We start from the raw sequence: 17,704 nt of genomic DNA on the forward strand, positions 1-17,704 counted from the left end.
GGGATAGTGTGTGTGTGTGTGCACACGTGTGTGTATATATACACAAAATCCATAGTACGCTTACATCTTGAACACTGTGTACAGAGGGGGATGGCCCATCTCAAAAAAGATGTATTGGAAAAGGTTCAGAGAAGGGCAACAAAAATTCTGAGGAGTATAGAATAGCTTCCATATAAGGAGAGATTAATAAAAGGGGGATTTGTCAGCTTGGAAAAGAGATGACTAAGGGAGGATATGATGGTCTATACAATCATGACTGTTCTGGAGAAAGTAAATAAGGAAGTGTTATTTATTCCTCAGACCACAAGAACCAGGAGTCACCAAAGGAAATTAATAGGCCGGGGCTTTAAAACAAACAAAACTAAGTGTTTCTTCACACAATGAGCCGTCAACCTGTCTAACTCTTTGCCATGGATGTTGTGAAGACCAAGACACTTAAAGGTTCAATAAAGAGCTAGATACATTCCTGGGGGATAGGTCTATCAATGGCTATTAGCCAGGATGAGAGGGAGGGTGGCCCTAGCCTCTGGCAAACAGAAGCTAGGAGTGGATGACAGGATGGATCACTTGATATTTACCCGTTTTGTTCATTCGCTCTGGGGCACCTGGCATTGGCCACTGTCGGAAGACAGGACACTGGGCTAGATGGACCTTTGGTCTGACCCAGCATAGCTGTCCTTATGTATGTTCACACTTCACTTGGGAGTGTGCTTCCCAGACTGAGGAGACGTGGGCTAGTTCTGCTTGTGCAAGTGCACTAAGCACCTGCCTGAATGTACGCAGTGGGCCTGGGTGGGTTTGTGCTTGGGGGACTAGGCCAAGCTGCCGGCCGTGTGAGTGCTGGTTACACCGCTAGTTTTAACATGCCAGCTTGAGCAGAACTAGCACTTGTCTTTCCAAGCTGGGAAGCCCTCTCCCCTCAGCCTCCACCTGGAAGGCCTGTGTGTGTCCAGACGGTTCAGGCATCACTCCACTCACATACACCTAAGGAGCCCAGCCTGGCCTGAATTTCTGATGGTGGGACATCTAAGGCTGGTGTCTCACCACTGAAAGTTACTGGGACCCAGGACAGACTCTCCTGTCCCTCTCATGCTGTGAAAAAAAGGTTATAAGAACAACCCCTGCTCTTGCCAGGGGGTCTGATGAGAAGTCTGTGCACAGGGCAATTCATTGTGAGCATGAACTGAGTTTGCTTGTCCTGTGCAGTCCATTTCATCCCCTAGGGGGCAGGATCAACAGGGGCTGTGTCCCAGCCTTCAATAAAGTATGAAATGATCTGTCTTGCCCATCTTTGCTGGAGCAGTTGGCAGAGCCATAAACACGTATCTATATGGCACAGAGTCCAGGTCCAGAGCCTCCGTTAAGGCAAAGGGAGTGGAAAGATAATGCTGCAAAGCGCAAGTTGCATCCAGCCCTTCAGCAAGGGAGCCTATGCCAGCGTGGCAGGGAAAACGGGCAGGCCAGGCTGCCTCTCCTTTCTGGGAGGCTGCACCTTTGCTCAATTCCTTTCACACTGTTTTGTGGGGCAGGAAACGGGACTGAGTATGCTGGGGTCTTGCTGGGGGCGGGGTGTGTGTGTGTGAAGAGGAGAGAAGTGGTAAACTACCTCCCATCCCCTTAAAACTGAGTGTGCTGAAGTAAGGCATGTTTCACTATGGTGCCTCATGGGTTGGGCCATTGTATCCTACCAGGGCTGCTGTACCTATAAATACTAACTGCAGGGGTGAGCTACTCGCTCATGACTAGAAAATGCACACGCTTCATCCACAGCCGGCTTTGAAATGCCACAGGGGAGCCATTCTTCCTTCAGGGCGTGGGCCTGGGCTCTGCTCTCCTGTTTGAACTGCAAACATGCCTCTCCCAGCACGGCTTGCAGGGAGCACTGGGCCAAGCTTACAGCTGCTCTACGAAGATGTAGCAGATGCTGCCCTAGCAGCTCTGAACCCAGCGGGGGCAGGCAGGGTAAAAACCATCCGCCCCCTAAGCACTACACAGCCCAGGCCCTTCAGAGTTAAGGTTAAATTTAAAAGCTGGCACCAAATCATTGTAACTTCCTCGTGGTGCTGTTATACGGGTGTTTTGGGCCCTGCTTACATAAAACCAATTTCTGAGGTGTGTCACTACAGGCTGGTGTTACAGTATTTCGCTGGGGAGGCCCACGTAGCCTTCGGAGGGAGACATTCAGGGGATGGATCTTTCCTTCCTGCTGTGGGGGAACCACAGTCTTTGGTATGTTTGGAGGTTACACGGATGGGCTGGATCCCACTGATTTGTGTGTGGGTTGAGGGGAGGCTGCTGAGGCTGATGTTTGTGGCACTTCAGTGGAGAGAGAGTGTGTGTGTGTGTGTAAAAGAGAAATTATAATAAAAATGGGCTTTTAAATAAGGTCTCCCCTGTGCCAAGCAGTACCAGATGTCAGGTCAACTTCCTACTGGAGGACGAATTGGTGAGGTGGAACCAGGGTATATTTTGAGTGCAATTTATTTACCCTCTATACCCCAGCCTTAGCCCAGAGGTGTCCACAAACAGCACCCCAGCAATCCTCTCTGCCAGAACTCTCAGCCAACCTCCCATGGCTTGTTTGCAGGCCCCAACTCCATTCTGAGAGATGACGTCAGAGCGCAAATGTTCTTGTTGCTTGCCACAGCTCCTGCTGAAAAAATAAGTCCAACTCTACACCCCCAAACTACACCACTGCGTTATCTTCCAAACCGAAATCCTTCTCATGCAAAGAAAAAGAACTGAGCGCATGTAACAGTGCCACCTGGTGACTTCTGTTCTAGCAGCAATCACGTTCAGCGCATCTGTTAAGTAACACAGCAGAGAAATCAAGCCTGTCATTCAGATCAGTGGGTCTCAAACTTTTTTACTGGTGACCCCTTTCACATCGCAAGCCTCTGAGTGCGACCCACTCCCAATAAGTTAAACTTACTGTTTAATATATTTAACACCATTATAAATGCTGGAGGCAAGCAGGGTTTGGGGTGGAAGTTGACAGCTCATGATCCCCCCATGTAATGACCTTGTGACCCCCTGAGGGGTCCCGACCCCCAGTTTGAGAACCCCTGATTTAGATGGTAAGCTCTTGGTGGGTAAGGATTGTCTTTTTGTTCCGTTTGTACAGTGCCCAGCGCAACGGGGTATAGTCCCTGCCTGTGGCTGTGACGTGCAGTGGTGATACAAGTGCTGAATTTGTAACTGCTGGAATAAGGGCGATTTCAGACAATTGTGAGTGAGCTTGGAAATGTTTCATTGAAGTGCCGGGGGCCAAATCCTTCCCCCCAGAGAACCTTAAAGTCAAAAGGACTTAAACTCACGCACTGTGCAGATTACTAGCAGGGCCCGCAATTGCTGGAAGGGAAAGAATTCTAAACATCACCTTTCCTGTTTGGCACCTTTGCTGCCTCGCAGTCAGCTTGGCCAATTCATGGTTATTCATTTTGCAGCAATGCCCCGAACCGCCAGTCGAGATCCGTGCTCCAATGGGCTGGGCGCTGTACACATATTAAAACAAGGCTCTGGCCCTAGATAGAGTGTCTCACAGCGACTCCCCTCTCTTTTCCTGCAACACCACACCCGGGGAGTGGGAGAAGAGGACCTGGCTGCTTCCCCCCCCCCACCCCAAGCCCTGGGAGCGGGGAGGCGAAGAACCTCTGGAGTGGGAAAAAGGAGCAGGGGTGGAGCTGGGTCAGTGGGAATCGATGCAGGAGCTGGGATATAAAAAAAATTGGACATCCAGGAAGAGCCTGAGCCCAGAACGCTAGGCAGCTGGGCATGTGCACAGTGCACTGAGCATCCTTACGGATTTCCCAGGCCAGCGGCCTCAACAAAGGGACGATTCTGAGAAAACCTGAACAGGCGGCAATGGGGAAGGGAGGGGATAAATAATTGCTGCCTGGGGAGAGGGACTGATGTGGAGTTAGGGGGGCCATGGACTGAACAAATTATAATATGGGGGTTGGGGAGAGGCTGGAAGCGCCGTCCCATCAGGAGGCAGCTGGGGCCAGACTGGCCTCACTATAAATTTGGGTGAATTCAAGCTGGCAAAGTCCGTGTGTGTGTTGCAGATGCAACGTTCAGAAATCAAGCGACCCTCCAACAAACACAATAGCAGTGCCAAAAAGGTCTCAAGATTTGGGGGGAGGGAAGGAAAGATGAGATTGTGGGCTCTGATTCTGGGTGGACCGTACAGCCCCCTTCCTGCCTGCCCCTGAAACCCCTTGATCTTAAAAGCACTGGTCTAATGATGTAACGCCGGCAAGCAAAGGTTTCGTGTCCTCCCCTGGCATTTCAGCAAATGACGGTGAGTGATTGTGGGCGGGCAGGGGAGCAGGGACAGGGGTCTGCGTGTTGGGGGCATGGGATGTTTTGGGGTGTGTGGCAGAAGGATGCTGCTCCTTTAAGGGTGGAAGGAAAAGACAGGGCCTGTGAACCAGGAAGTGGAACATGCTGCCCCAGTGGGAGCTGGGCCCTAACAGAGATGGATGCTGTGCAGAGCGGATGCTGAAGCTGACTTCGCTTCCAAGGCCCTGGTAGGGGGGAAATCAACCCTTTGGCAGCTACCCCCCAGCTGGCTGCAGCTTCTCTCTGGGGCCTCCCTGGTGTGCTGAGCGGGGAAGCCGAAGGATTCACACAGCAGGCTGCTAAATCCGGAGTCAGTGGCCTGTTGGTCAGCGCTATGATGGAGGCTAATAGGAGCCGCAGGTACTTAGCGCCTTAGAGCAGCGGTGGGGCTCAACCTTTCCAGGCTCCTGTCCCCCTTCCAGGAGGCTGATTTGTCTTGTGCACCCCCAGTTTCACCTCACTTAAAAATGACTTGCTTACAAAATCAGACATAAAAATACAAGAGTGGCACAGCCACTAGTTCTGAGAAATGGCTGATTTCTGCATGTTTACCATATAATTATAAAATAAATTGATCAGAATATAAATCTTGTACTTACATTTCAGTGTGTAGTATACAGAGGAGTATAAACAAGTCATTGTCTGTATGAAATGTTAGTCTGTACTGACTTTGCTAGTGCTTTTCATGTAGCCTGTTGTAAAACTAGGCAAATATCTAGATGTGTTGATGTACCCCCTGGAAGACCTGTGTGTACCCCAGGGGTACACGTACCCCTGGTTGAGAACCGCTGCCTTACAGAATCAGGCCTCTTCTGTGGTGGAGCCTAGCTATGGATTTAGACCTGCAGACTCTCCGGATTGAATGTTTTGGCCTGAGATTTCCCTCTTGGGCACAGTCCGGGCTAGGATTTGGAAGGTGCTGGTGAATAGGTGTACAAGGGACTGTGTCTTTAGCATGCATAATCCAGGTTGAGATGGCAATTCTTAGCTGCTAACACATTAGCCCACACCTTTGAAATCCTAGTCTAGACAAAGCCTGGGGTCCCCTGTGTCTCCCCCCAGTTCCATGTTGCAGTCGTGGGGGTGGGGATAAAAATGGACATTATATGGTCTTAAATCGTGATTAATCTCTCCCAGGCATACTGGGCCGTGCCTCATCCCGCTGATCTCTTTGGAGTTATGCTGGGTGAATTTTGATGGCCGTGCGGCTGGAGAGCTGACGTCTTGTTCATGGGCTGTCAGGACAGCACCCATCTCCCTGTTTCATTTGTGGGTTTAGCCTCCGGGGCTAGGGGCTCTGTGGTATCCACAGCTATGGCACCTGCACTGCCCAAGAGTCCTGAGATTTTAGAGGCTTCCTTGGGGACCTGGGAGCTCCCCCAGAAGCCATTCCCAGCACAAAACCTGCTTAGGGCCACATTTTCCCTCCTGTCCTCTGTGCGCACCACAGCAGCGTGGTCTAGTGGGTGGAACAGAGCGGACTTGGATTTCAGTGACCTGGTTTCTATGTATTATTAAAAACCCTGCAAACGAGGCCTCTGCAGATTCTGTGGGTGCATTTCTGGGTTCTTATTTGTAAAGCAAATAAACCACTTGGCCCCAAATGTGGCCCCACGGGTGGAATATTTTTGTTATGCATTAGATCAGGGGTTCTCAAATTGGGGATCGGGACCTCTGAGGGGGTCATGAGGTTATTACATGGGGAGTCACGAGTTGTCAGCCTCCACCCCAAACCCTGCTTTGCCTCCAGCATTTATAATGGTGTTAAAAGGGGCTGCGTGATTTTATGACCAGTGATAGTTAGGGGACCTAGGAGAAGGCTAATCCAATCAGTGCTCCAGGCCAGAAGCCAACTGCAGCAGGTCAGGAAGGAATTCCTGCCCTTCCCCAGGCAGCGTTCTGCAATAGGCTAAGTCCGTGGTGGGATGTTTTCACCCTGCTCTGAAGCTTTTCTTGGAGATGGGAGATCTTACTAGGCAGACCGGTGGCCTCATCTGTCTCCTGGGGTATCTTACTATCTCAGCTGGTACATGGAAGGAGACAAGATGATTGGATCCACTATGGCAGGAGATGGGGTACTCGGCTAGACAACCCAGTGGTCTGATCTGGATGCTGGTTACCATACTAGATGCACTAATTGTCTCCTATGCACCCCTTTTATGGCCTGAGCCAATATATGGCAAATCCTATTTTCCCCTCACCTCTCCTGGCTGCTCTTGGGGTTTTATTGCATCGCTGGGGGGCCTTGGAATGTGCCCCATCAACATTGGATGTGTCTTTTGCAGGGCCGATGAGATGGAAGCTCCCCCAGCTCCCTGGCTGCAGAGGTTTGACAAGCCTTCCCGTCTCCTCCTCCACACGCTGACGTCCGGGCCGTGCGGGGCGCTGGCTGCCTTCCGAGCCCTCCAGCGCATCCAGGCGTGCGACGCGCCGGGGCAGGCGTTCCATTGGCAGATCTTCACCGAGACCTTGTGTGCTGAAGAGCCCGTGCTGCGGGGGCCCGAGAGGACCCTCACCCTGTGAGTTGCTTACGTTGTCTATTTAGAAAACCCGCAATAACTTCTCCGTCCGGCAGTTGCTTTGGCCCTTTAAGGACCCGATCCTTCACGATGCTGATTGCCCTTAATTCCCATTCAAGCCCGTGGGAGATGAGGCAGCTCAGCATCGTTCAGGACCAGCCCTGGAGTGCCAAACCTCTTGCTCATGTACTTCACTGGGAGTGTGGGTTGAGTAAAGAGGGCAGGCTTGGCCCTGAGTGCGGAGTAGAAGCAACGTGCTGGTCTGTGTATTAATAATGCTTTGCACACACGTGTCTGCATAACTAACTGCTGCAGTGCCCGCGGGAGGCAGGGGGGTTCCCTGTGTCACACGGGGAAGGTGAGGCAGACAGACAGAAAGTGCCCAATTCCAGAGCGGGGCCGTCGTGTGGTCACAACGTCGGGGATCCTTCAGGTCAAGAGGGGGCCCAAGACCAGATCCTTTTTTCTATAAACGCTCTATCTGACCCTGTCAGACTCCCGGGCGGCCCATCTCTGCTCCTCTGCCTGCTCCTTTTCCCCCCAGCGGACGGTGAGTTAGGACTTCTGGAGGCAGCACCCAGCACCTGACCCTTTCCCTGGAGCAGATCTACGAGCGAATTTCTTTCATTCCTCCTTCCCCCCCTCCCCGCCCTTCTGCCCCCTGCTCAGGAGACCGATACTGCTGCTACTTCCCGTGCTGTGCCAGAGAAATCTCTTCTCCCTGCTACACATGGTGCAGGGCAGCGTGCCGAAGGACTGCCTCAGCCAGCTGCTTCAGGCTACCAGGAAAGATCCCAGCCCAGACCTTTGGGTGCAGGCCCTGCGGGATCTACTTCAGAGGGGGCTGAGAGAAGAGAGGAGCTGTTGGACTCCGGTTCCACTGACAGACACGTGCCGGCAGCAGCTTAAAACTCTGTGCCAGAAGATTGTGGGTGGCACTCAGAGCAAACTGGACTTGGAAAGGAAACGGAGCTGGTTCATCCAGGAGCATCCAGGCCCTGAACTCCGGCCAGCTGGGGATGTGACCGACTCTGCATCTCAGCTTAGGAAACGCAAGCAAGTAGCTGAGGAAAGTCTGGACCCCGAAGGGGAGAGGCAGAGGAAAAGGTCCCGGTTGGAAGAGGAGGAGTTAGACCTGGAACCTCTGGCAGGAGGCGCCTTGGTGAAAGGAGCTGGTGCTAGGGAGGATGAGATTGGTATAGAGGCATCTGGACATGGGTCCATTCAGAGTCAAACCAGGGGGGCCAATGAAAATGCCCAGCCGGACGCCGTCATGGAGACAAGAGAGGCCAGTCAGGGTTCCCAGTGGGACGCAGTAGCAAAAGTCCCTGATTTTATGCAGGTACCAACTAGTGTTTGAATTCCTTCTAAGTGAGTTATCTCAGTGCAAGTGCAGAACGCAGAACCCAGCCTTGCCAATATCCAAAGCAGTATGGCCAATAGAGCTCCCCATTCTCTCCTCTCCGCGCCTCGCCTGGTGATGCTGTATCCCCTGCCCAATGAACAGCAGCACTGAACAGCTGACGCTTGTCCTGTACCGTAAAGTCTACCAAAATTGGGCTTTGTGGAGCGACACGGGCAGGAGTGGGGCCTAGAGCCGAGGGCCTGCTCTTTGGGAATAAACAGTGTAGGTGTGAAAGGAATTATCTTGTAACTCCAGTTTCTCAGCCATTTTTCAGCAGCTGTCTCTTTGTAGAGGTGGCTGCTAATAATGGCTACCATTGATATACCTCCTCCCACCCATAGATCCCAAAGGGCTCTGCTGACTGATTGCAAACTACTTGTGGCATTTTTAGGGGTCCTGCTGCCTGCTACCGAAATGCAGCTGCTTCTGGGGTGAAGCACAGCAGCCCTTTAACAGCATGCAGCAACTTAACACCACAGTTCAGAACAGGAGAATGAAGGAAATGGCCCAGAGCACTGAGATTTGATTCTCTGCCTTCCCTTGTCCCATCCCAGAAATCAAAGGGGATGTAAAATGGGCTGGGGAATTATCTGGCTGGCTTTGGGAATTTTGCCTCCCTCCTGGGGCTTTTGTTCTTTCTAGGCTTTAACTATTTTTAAAATGTTTTCCCCAGATGCACGTGCCTAGACTGAAGATGCTGCTAGAGATGGAGTCAAATGTAAGTATTTGCATCTGCCTTGCCACTAGGAGCACTTGGTCTAAACCAGCTTGCACCAGGGGCTCCAGAAAGGGAATGCATTTGATCCAAGAAGACAGGCTTTGCAGGAAGAGGTGGAGGGGGTGACCTGTACTGGGAAAAGGGCAGTCCTGCTGCTACATCGGGGGTGGGCAAACGTTTTGGCCCAAGGGCCACATTGGGGTTGCAAAACTGTATGGGCTGGGTAGGGAAGGCTGTGCCTCCCCAAACAGCCTGACCCCTGCCCCCTATCTGCCCCCTCCCACTTCCCGCCCCCTGACTGCCCCCCTAAGAACCACGAACCCATCCAACCCCCCCTGCTCCTCCAGCAGTTACTTGATTAACCCCTGACACCTGAGAATTGATTCCCTTTCTAAGTGTTCATCTGGGCTGATGTCACTGCGGATGCTGCTCTTCTTGGACATCTTGTGGCTTTGCTGTGCTCTGAACCTGGGTCTGTCCAAACTTCTGTGTTAAGCGGCAGAGAACGGTTTCCTTTGAAACCAGCTGGGGGAACGGGGATAGAACCTGTTATTTGAATGGCCCATTTGATCTCCTGTTTCTCTTTAGCAAACAGATGGGACTGTCCCTCCTGAACTGCAGATCCTGAATGAATGCACCCCTGGCCAGGTGAGCTGGCAATGGTAACACGGGGAGGGGGCCGATTGCAGCCTGTATAAAAATCATCTCGAGGGAACCAGCCTCTAATCCCTCTCCTCGTTCTTGGGTGCTTGGGAAATGTCCTGCTGCCGTCTGTAATGCTTGTATGGCCTCTCTTCCAGCTGGAGGGACTGTGCTCATTACTCCAGCTCTCAGAGCGTCCGGAACATGTCCTCGTACATTTCTGCACCTGGCTGCTGGCTCTCACGCCCAAGCTCAGCTACACTAACGCCGCGGTGCTGACGGAGCAGCTCTTCCTCCAGCGGGTAGGTACCGATGGCCCCCAGAGATAGTGTCCTCCAGGATCCATTCTCCTGATTAATAGACACACCTTCTGGGGAGAGAAGGGGTTGTATGTTGTGTTTCATGCTGGTGAATCCCTGGAGACTGGAGTCCTGCCTGTACAGAACAGGTGCAGCACTGTGCAGTGACAGGGTAAACTTTCCCCGACTGGTTCTGTCAATACGGGTGGGAGAGGAGCTCAGGCTTTGTAACCTGGTCAGTCCTTGACGTCTCTAAGCCTTGAGCCAGCTCCCAAGGCCAGTGCTGATGTCACCTGCTTACTAGGAACTGCGCTAAAAGACACCAGTTCACTGCTTGTGGGGTTACAGATAACCCCTTTTTGCGACTGCTGCCTTGGGCTGGAACCAACAACTTTCTGGTGAGCGGTGCTAGCGCTCATCCCCAATCCCCTGAGCCACCGAGGCCCACAGTTACAAAGGTGTTGATGGCTGTAACTTGGGGGTCTGTGCTGAGTTGTGTTCCTGCTGTTGACAGAACCATCCTGTAGGAACCATTTTTATAAACCAATTATTGAATGCTGCAAATTTACACAGCCCTTTGCTAAATCTTTTAAAACCTTATGGGCCCTGCCCCAGGGGCTTATAGCTTGAGATAGAGCCAAGAGCTGGAACCGGTGCTGAGCCCAGGGCAAGCATGGGCACAGGAAGGATTCGCAGCAGAGGTGGATTTGAAGGAGGAGGCAGTGAGACCATCCTTGGTGGATAAGAAGAGGGTAAAGATTTGCAGACATGGGCTCCACTCCTGCAAAGAAGCATGTACGTGCTTATAGCTAAGCACATGCGTCAGACTTTGCCAACTCAGCACCATCAGGAGCAACCTGATAGGCTCTGGGTGAAGAATGGGAAGGAGAGAGAAAGGGACAGAGAGAGCTGAAGAAGTCAAGAAGCCGGGACGATGGGTTGGAGCGTAAGGAGTAAGAGGAAGTGAGTGGAGATGGGGGCGAGGTCACATGCGGCCTTGGACATGAACCAAAGAGCATGAATATGTTCCAGGAAGAGCCAGAAAGCCAGTGAAAGGAATCACAAAAACCCCAGCCATACTGGGTCAGACCAATGGTCCATCTAGCCCAGTATCATGTCTTCCAACAGTGGCTGGTGCCAGATGCTGGAGTGAATGGAAAGAACAGGGCAATTAGCGAGTGATCCATCCCCTGTCATCCAGTCCCAGCTTCTGGCACTCAGAGGCTTAGGGACACCCAGAGCATGGGGTTGTATCCCTGACCACCTTAGCTAATAGCCATCGAAGGATCTATCCTCCATGAACTTGCCTAGTTCTGTTTTGAACCCAGTTGTACTTTTGGCCATTACAATGTCCCCTGGCAACGAGTTCCACAGGTTGACTCTGCGCTGTGTGAAGAAATACTTCCTTTTGTTTGTTTTAAACCTGCTGCCTATTCATTTCATTGGGTGACCCCTAGTTCTTGTGTTCTGTGAAGGGGTAAATAACACTTCCCTAGTCACCTTCTCCACACCAGTCATGATTTTATAACCCTGTATCATATCGTCTGCCTCAGTTGTCTCTTTTCCAAGCTGAACGGTCCGTCTTTTTAATATCTCCTTATACAGAAGTTATTCCATTCCCCTAATAATTTTTGTTTCCCTTCTCTGTACTTTTTCCAATTTTAATATACACTTCTACCCCGATATAATGTGACCCGATGTAACATGAATTCAGATATAATGCAGTAAAGCAGTGCTCCAGAGGGGCGAGGAGGGCTGCGTGCTCCAGCAGATCACAGCAAGTTCGATATAACGCAGTTTCACCTATAACGCAGTAAGATTTTTGGGCTCTCGAGGACAACATTATATCAGGGTAGAGGTGTATCTTTTTTGAGAAGCAGCCACCAGAACAGCACATGGGTATTCAAAGTGTGGGCGAACCATGGATCTATATAGTGGCATTATGATATTTACTGTCTCCTTATCTATCCCTTTCCTAATGATTCCCAACATTTGGCTAGTTTTTTTTTCCCTGCTGCTGCATATTGAGTGGATGTTTTCAGAGGACTATCTACAATGACTCCAAGATCTCTTTTCTGAGTGGTAACAGCTAATTTAGACCCCATCACTTTTTCTGTATAGTTGGGATTATGTTTTCCAATGTGCATTACTTTGCACTTATCAACACTCAACTTCTTTTGCCATATTGTTGCCCAGTCACCCAGTTTTGTGAGATCCTTTTGTAACTCTTTGCAGTCGCTGGTGCAGATGATGTGGTGGGAGGAAGGCATGGGGTCTCCAGTAGGGGTGTCAAGCTTGGATCTGAGATCACTGCCCATGGCACTGGCTGGGTGTTGCTCTGTGAGCTCACTGGTTGCCAACAGTGCCAAAGGGCCCGAGCAGCAGAGAAAGGGACCTCGGCCTGGCTGGAGCAGAGTCTGTGCCCTGTGCCCAAGACATCCCCTGACTTTAGAGAATAGAGCAAAACACCACGGAACGGGTGCTGGTTCCTTCTTATCTCCCTTCCCCTTCAGCAGGGGAGAGTGTGCCCTTTCTAAATGGTATGCGCTAGACTTGGTAACATTCCCCCTGTAGGCCCCTTAAACACCCGGGCTTCACTGACCGGCCCGGGGATGGAAAGGGTCCAGGTGACAGGGCCTGCATTTCCATGCTAAGCTGTATTTGTTCTGCATCTTCTTCCATGTCCTAGGTTCTCTCGCTGGCCCAGCCGGCCTCCCGTCATCTCATGGCTGCGCTGACCTCATTCTGTTCCAGGTATGCTCGCCCAGTCTGCTGTGCCTTGCTCATTCAAGTCCTGCAGGCCTCGGGGGCAGGTGAGTTCACAGCTTGTCCTATAGGGAGAAGGGCCCCTCTGCGGCCGGATGTATGTGGCATGCAGCCAACTTGCTCTCACTACACCAGAGAGCTGCGTTACCTGATCTGTGGGTCACCAGTCATTGTCTCTTACGGTCAGAGACCACAGATCTGCTCCTGTTCGCCATCTCTGATGCAACCAGCCTGCTAAGTCACCTAAGAGTTAGGGCTCCTCAGTGCCCGGGAAAGCCCTGTCAAGCATTGACTGGCACCTCCTTTCACATCGCCCATGCAACAGGCACTGTGTATTCCGGAGTGAACGAAGCAGTCTGGTTGTGAGTGGTTGTTGGCGGCCCAGGGCGTGCGAATGCCTGAGAACTCCTGATCCAGACTGAGTGGGAGAAGGAGCCCCTGCCCCAGAACACCGGTTCAAGGGATGAGCTCTGCCCTGGTGTAAGGTGGCACTACTCCAACCTGAGAGGAGCGGTGCCCTCTGACACCAGGCCCTGAGTGGCATGTCTGGAGTGAGACACAACAGCCCCTAGCTGGACTCTTTGGATGTGAGACTCTCTCTGACCAGGACTGGTGTCAGTTATTCTATCCATGTGGCCAGGGGGAAGCCAGACTCTCTCCAGCATGGCAGACAAGGCCTTTGCCCTGCAGCAGGTCAAGGAGCCAGGGCTGTGAGGACATGCCCAGTGTGCGGTGGTGGAGCTGACTGTGGGGGCGGGCGGAAGGGGATGGGATGTGACTGCTTGTGGCCAACGCTGCCATCTTGTCGTTGCAGGCCCCGAGCGGACAAAGCTAGTGTGCGAGCTGATAGAGGACAGCCTGGAGCCAGAGTATGTGAGGCTGGTACTCAGGTAAATGCTTATAGAAGGGGAGGAATTTCTACCCACTCTGTGTCCCCTCGCACAGGAATGACTAGGGTATGATCCTGCCCACTGGTTCAGGCAGGCAGTCCTCGCTCACTCCAGACTGAGGGCCAGGTACTGTCCTGGATGCACACAATCCACTCCATTGCACACATGGGAACTGAGGGGCCAGCATGAGGGCCGTATACCCTGGAGAATTCTGTGCGAGCAGGGGCGGGCAGTTAGCACTGATCTGTTCCAAACAGTGCTCGCAGTTCAGCCATGTCTTTCTCAGGCATAGACACTAGAAAGGGTTTGCTGGTCTAGCTAGTCCCGCAAACTGCCCCTAGTGCAGACACAGCTTCTACTGGCAAAATAATGCCCTTATCGGCATAGCTTATACCAGGTCCTCTAACAAAGTAAGAGGTAAAACTCTGTCTGCGCTGGTATAAATGTGTCACCATTATTCACACCCCTACCCAACGTTATTATACCAGCCAGAGTTTCTAGTGTAGCCCTGGCTTTATTCTCCTCTCCAGCCAGGTCCTTGAGATGCCATGGTCAGAGGAGCTCATCACTGTTGTGCAGACATTGCTGGGAAGGCAGGTGAGCAAACACATTCTCTCCTGATTTATTTAAATGACCCTTTTGAAAAACCTGTGTGTGAATTTAGTAGTGACGAAAGGTGCCGGCTTGATGTCCTGGAGTCCTCTCTCCCCCCAGAGCAGGACTCCACCTTGACCCAAGCCACCACAGTTATTATCCACTGCCCATGCTACCATGTCTAGGCTGTGTAGCTTGAAATGGAGCATTGCATGCTGGGACCAATAGTCTTCATTGGCAGTTCCTCCATGTTACAGATGAGGGCAGCTGCAGTCTGTGTCCCTCCCATGATGCCTTCAGGCACCTGGCAATTTCCCAGGGGTGCCCTTGCTGTTGGTGGGTGCTGACTGCTCTTTGGTTCGATTCATCCAGAACCTGCAGTGAGCCAGTCTAGGACACTTGGTATCTGAGATGGCCCTTGTTCCTTATATTCTCCTTGCTCCATGTCCACGTCTCTCTTTCAGGTGGAGCTGGCCCCTGAGCTCTTTAACCTCCTGGTCCTGAAACTGTGCCGGCTGGCCCAGGAGTTTGCTAGGTCAATGAATTACACCAAGCTGATGATGGCTGTGCTGACCATATACAGCAGCAGTGTGAGTCCAGACTGAGAGCTGAGAGTCTCGGAGGTGGGGAAGGGGGTGTCTTGCTTTTATGTGCACAGGGCCAAGAGGAATTTGCACAAACATGAGCTCCGCTTAGGGTGTCCATTGCGCCATCTCGTTGGTGAAAGGGATCTCAGTGTAAATACCTTTCAGTTGGATGGGATTTTCTTCTTCACTTCCTGCCTTAACTGACTGTACACCGCGCATCTGGAATTCCTGAGTTCTGATCCACCTGGAACTTGGGAAGAGTCACTTAAATCCTGATTTTTCAAAGGAGCTGAGCACCCACAATTCAGCACCTCTGGAAAACCAGGCCCAAGGCCCAAAATCAGTCACCCCTTCTGGACAATGGACTCCGTGGTTTAAGCACCAGGTTTAGAACTGCTAGAATGCCTGGAACTCCAGCAAGCAGATGCATTGAGTTCTATGCAGTGTATTCAGGCTGGGCCTTTTGGCTGAGACCTTTCTGAGCTCCTGCCTGCTGGAGGGGCACGGAAAGGATATTTTGAAAAGTGGCCCCTGCTTTTGGGTGTTGCCATTTTGGGGAGCTCTGCGTCAGACACCAAGGGCCTCATTTTTCAGAGGCATTGAGTATTGGACGGAAGGTGCTGCAGAACAACACCCCCCACAGCTCCAGTGGAAATCAGTGGGTGCTGCAGTTGCTCAGCACCTCTGAAAATCAGGCCCATGTGTCTCCAGTTGGGCTCCCAATTCAGGCTATTAACACAGGGTAACACGTAGCTCAGTGGAACTCGGTTGTTGATGAGAAAGAAACTAACTCTTACCAGCCACCGTTCCTTTGAATCAAAGCCAGAGAGGCCTAAACAGCTTCTTTTCCCTCTTCCTTCACAGATTACTCCAGCCCATCGGAGACATTTGTCTGGTGCTCTGGATCTCAACCACACAGCTCTCCGGAAATCTCTGCAGGCTGCCCTGGAACAAATGGCTCCCAGGTGAAATAGCAAGTCCGTCCCCTACCTTCCACGGGAATGGGAGAGCTTCATGGTCGTCTGACCCAGCCGGGAACACCACAGGCTGCCCGGGAGGGCGTGTGAGAAGACAGTTCTGAGCTCTTGCATTCCTAGTGTCAGTGTGATGGAAATGGGTGGAGATACCCTGAGATGCTGACATACGCGGGAGTGGAAACTGCACTGACGTCTTGCTTTAGCTATTACTCCATGTGTAAGTTTCCCTGTCTCTCAGCATTTTCTGAGTCCTTCTTTCTCTCTTTCTTCCTCCCAGGTGAAGTAGCCCATCCTAATGGAACGGAATGGTATAAATGTCTGCCTTCTCAGACTCCAGCCACCAAGGGTCTGTGCTTGGCCCTTCATGCCACCAGTGACTGTGACGAGCACAGGACAAGGACCGCTTCCAGAGCTAGAGTTAGAGCCAGCGTAACGGAGGCTTGGAGAACAGGTTGTGCCAAGTGACGTCAGACTGGTGCCTGCAGAATACACCTGAAACAGAGACATCTGTTGAGTGACTGTAACGGGCAAACCTGGATGCCCCTTCAACTAAAGATTCTGTGTATGGAAAATCCCACAGCTGAGGAAGATCTACAATTCTAGGAGAACTCCCAGCATAACTCTCCTTATTAATACCCCACCTGCCCCAGGTACCCCTGCGTTCCCACTTGGGCTATTTTCTTGCATAAAAACCCTTCAGACATGGGGGCTCACTCTGTATTTTTGGATCTCCCAACGTGGAGGGTTTTCCTGGCTAAGCTAGCTCAGAGTTGAGCGAACCTCCTCTCTTTAGACCTAGTGAAACTAGTTTGGATTAAATAACTTCCTCTCCCTCAGAACGTGAACTGGACCTTCCTTGAGGTTCAAAGATGACTCGGCCTTTTAACTTTCCTTTCTGCCTCCACATTCTCCTTGGAAGTGCCAAAATATCTGATGAGGCCAGACTACAAGCAAGTGGCACTAAAAGTCTCTTCTCATTAAACTTGCAGCCCTGTTTTGAAGGCAGCCCTGTTTTGAAGGCAGATGGTTTTGGTAAGCTTGTGATCTCCGGGGTGTTTAATAACATCTCCAGGTCGCAGTTATCCCATAAGTACAGTTTATAAAGTGAGGAATTAAATGCTCGGGGCCGGTGTTCTGAAGTGTCCGTTCCCCCACTGCCCTCCGGAAAGGGCTTTATCCTGTGTTATCTCAGTAAAGGAGACACCTTGCCTCTGCGTGTCTTCAGGATTCCATCTTGTCCCATGTGCTCACTCCCTTTGGGTTCATTAAACATCCCAAGTGCTATTAATTGCTCACAAAAGCATTTGTACCTATTGTGTCTGTCTAAAACCTGAAGGAAAATACATTTGTATTCTTTCTCCTTGGGTGTATTGTCTTTTTTCCTTTGTCAAGCAGTACAATAAAACAGATAATTTCATAACCCACCCATATTCCTGATGCTGTTCTCTCTGTGTTATACCTCTGGGCCTGAGCCTACCTAAGCCTGATGAGTCCTCCCTGAGCCGGCCTGCAGAGACAATTACCATTCAACCAGGGTTCAGCCATTCCACAGGTGGGGACCCACCCAGGTAATCCCAAGGCAGGTATATAGGCTGCTAAGGGAAGCAGTCTCTGCTCGGTGTCACTACCTGGCTCGGAGCATTCCCCTTCCAAATAGTTTTAACAAGCTGCCCTTGTTCCTGCTCTAGCCAGCGTCTCTTTCCACGCTAGCCGGCCTCAGCTGGCTGCCCAGTGATTGATGGGGAAAAGACCTGAAGAAATCTTGTGCGTAGCTCAAAAGCTTGTCTCACTCGCCAGCTAGGTTGGTCCAATAAAAGCTATTACCTCACCTGTCTTGTCTCTAATATCCTGGGCCCAACATGGCTACACCAACACTGCCCGACTCTGTCACTTTGTCCATCCCCTGACTCTCTATTCTGCCAGAGGCTGGGGCAGGGTTGAGTTAATAAATGTAGTCTTGAGA

At 51.5% G+C, this 17,704-nt stretch overlaps 1 protein-coding gene across 3 annotated transcripts; it reads left to right on the forward strand.

Annotated features, from left to right (window-relative positions):
• Positions 1 to 4,444: 4,444 nt before the first annotated feature.
• On the forward strand, positions 4,445 to 15,733 carry LOC120405434 (Fanconi anemia group E protein-like). Of its 3 annotated transcripts, none has more exons than XM_039539093.1 (11): positions 4,445 to 4,532; positions 6,630 to 6,863; positions 7,533 to 8,205; positions 8,942 to 8,986; positions 9,575 to 9,634; positions 9,787 to 9,930; positions 12,617 to 12,740; positions 13,508 to 13,583; positions 14,114 to 14,180; positions 14,642 to 14,767; positions 15,629 to 15,733. In XM_039539093.1, the coding sequence occupies exons 1-11, from the start codon at positions 4,447 to 4,449 to the stop codon at positions 15,731 to 15,733; spliced, it is 1,740 nt and encodes a 579-aa protein (XP_039395027.1). In that variant the 5' UTR covers positions 4,445 to 4,446. The 3 variants fall into 3 exon arrangements, 2 of the variants coding, with proteins under 2 accessions (XP_039395027.1, XP_039395028.1); XM_039539094.1 differs by having other exon boundaries at positions 4,446 to 4,704; XR_005598568.1 differs by lacking the exon at positions 15,629 to 15,733 and having other exon boundaries at positions 12,617 to 12,681.
• Positions 15,734 to 17,704: the final 1,971 nt, after the last annotated feature.

The sequence above is a fragment of the Mauremys reevesii genome, linkage group 4 (assembly GCF_016161935.1).
Source record: "Mauremys reevesii isolate NIE-2019 linkage group 4, ASM1616193v1, whole genome shotgun sequence".
Taxonomy (NCBI): Eukaryota; Metazoa; Chordata; order Testudines; family Geoemydidae; genus Mauremys; species Mauremys reevesii.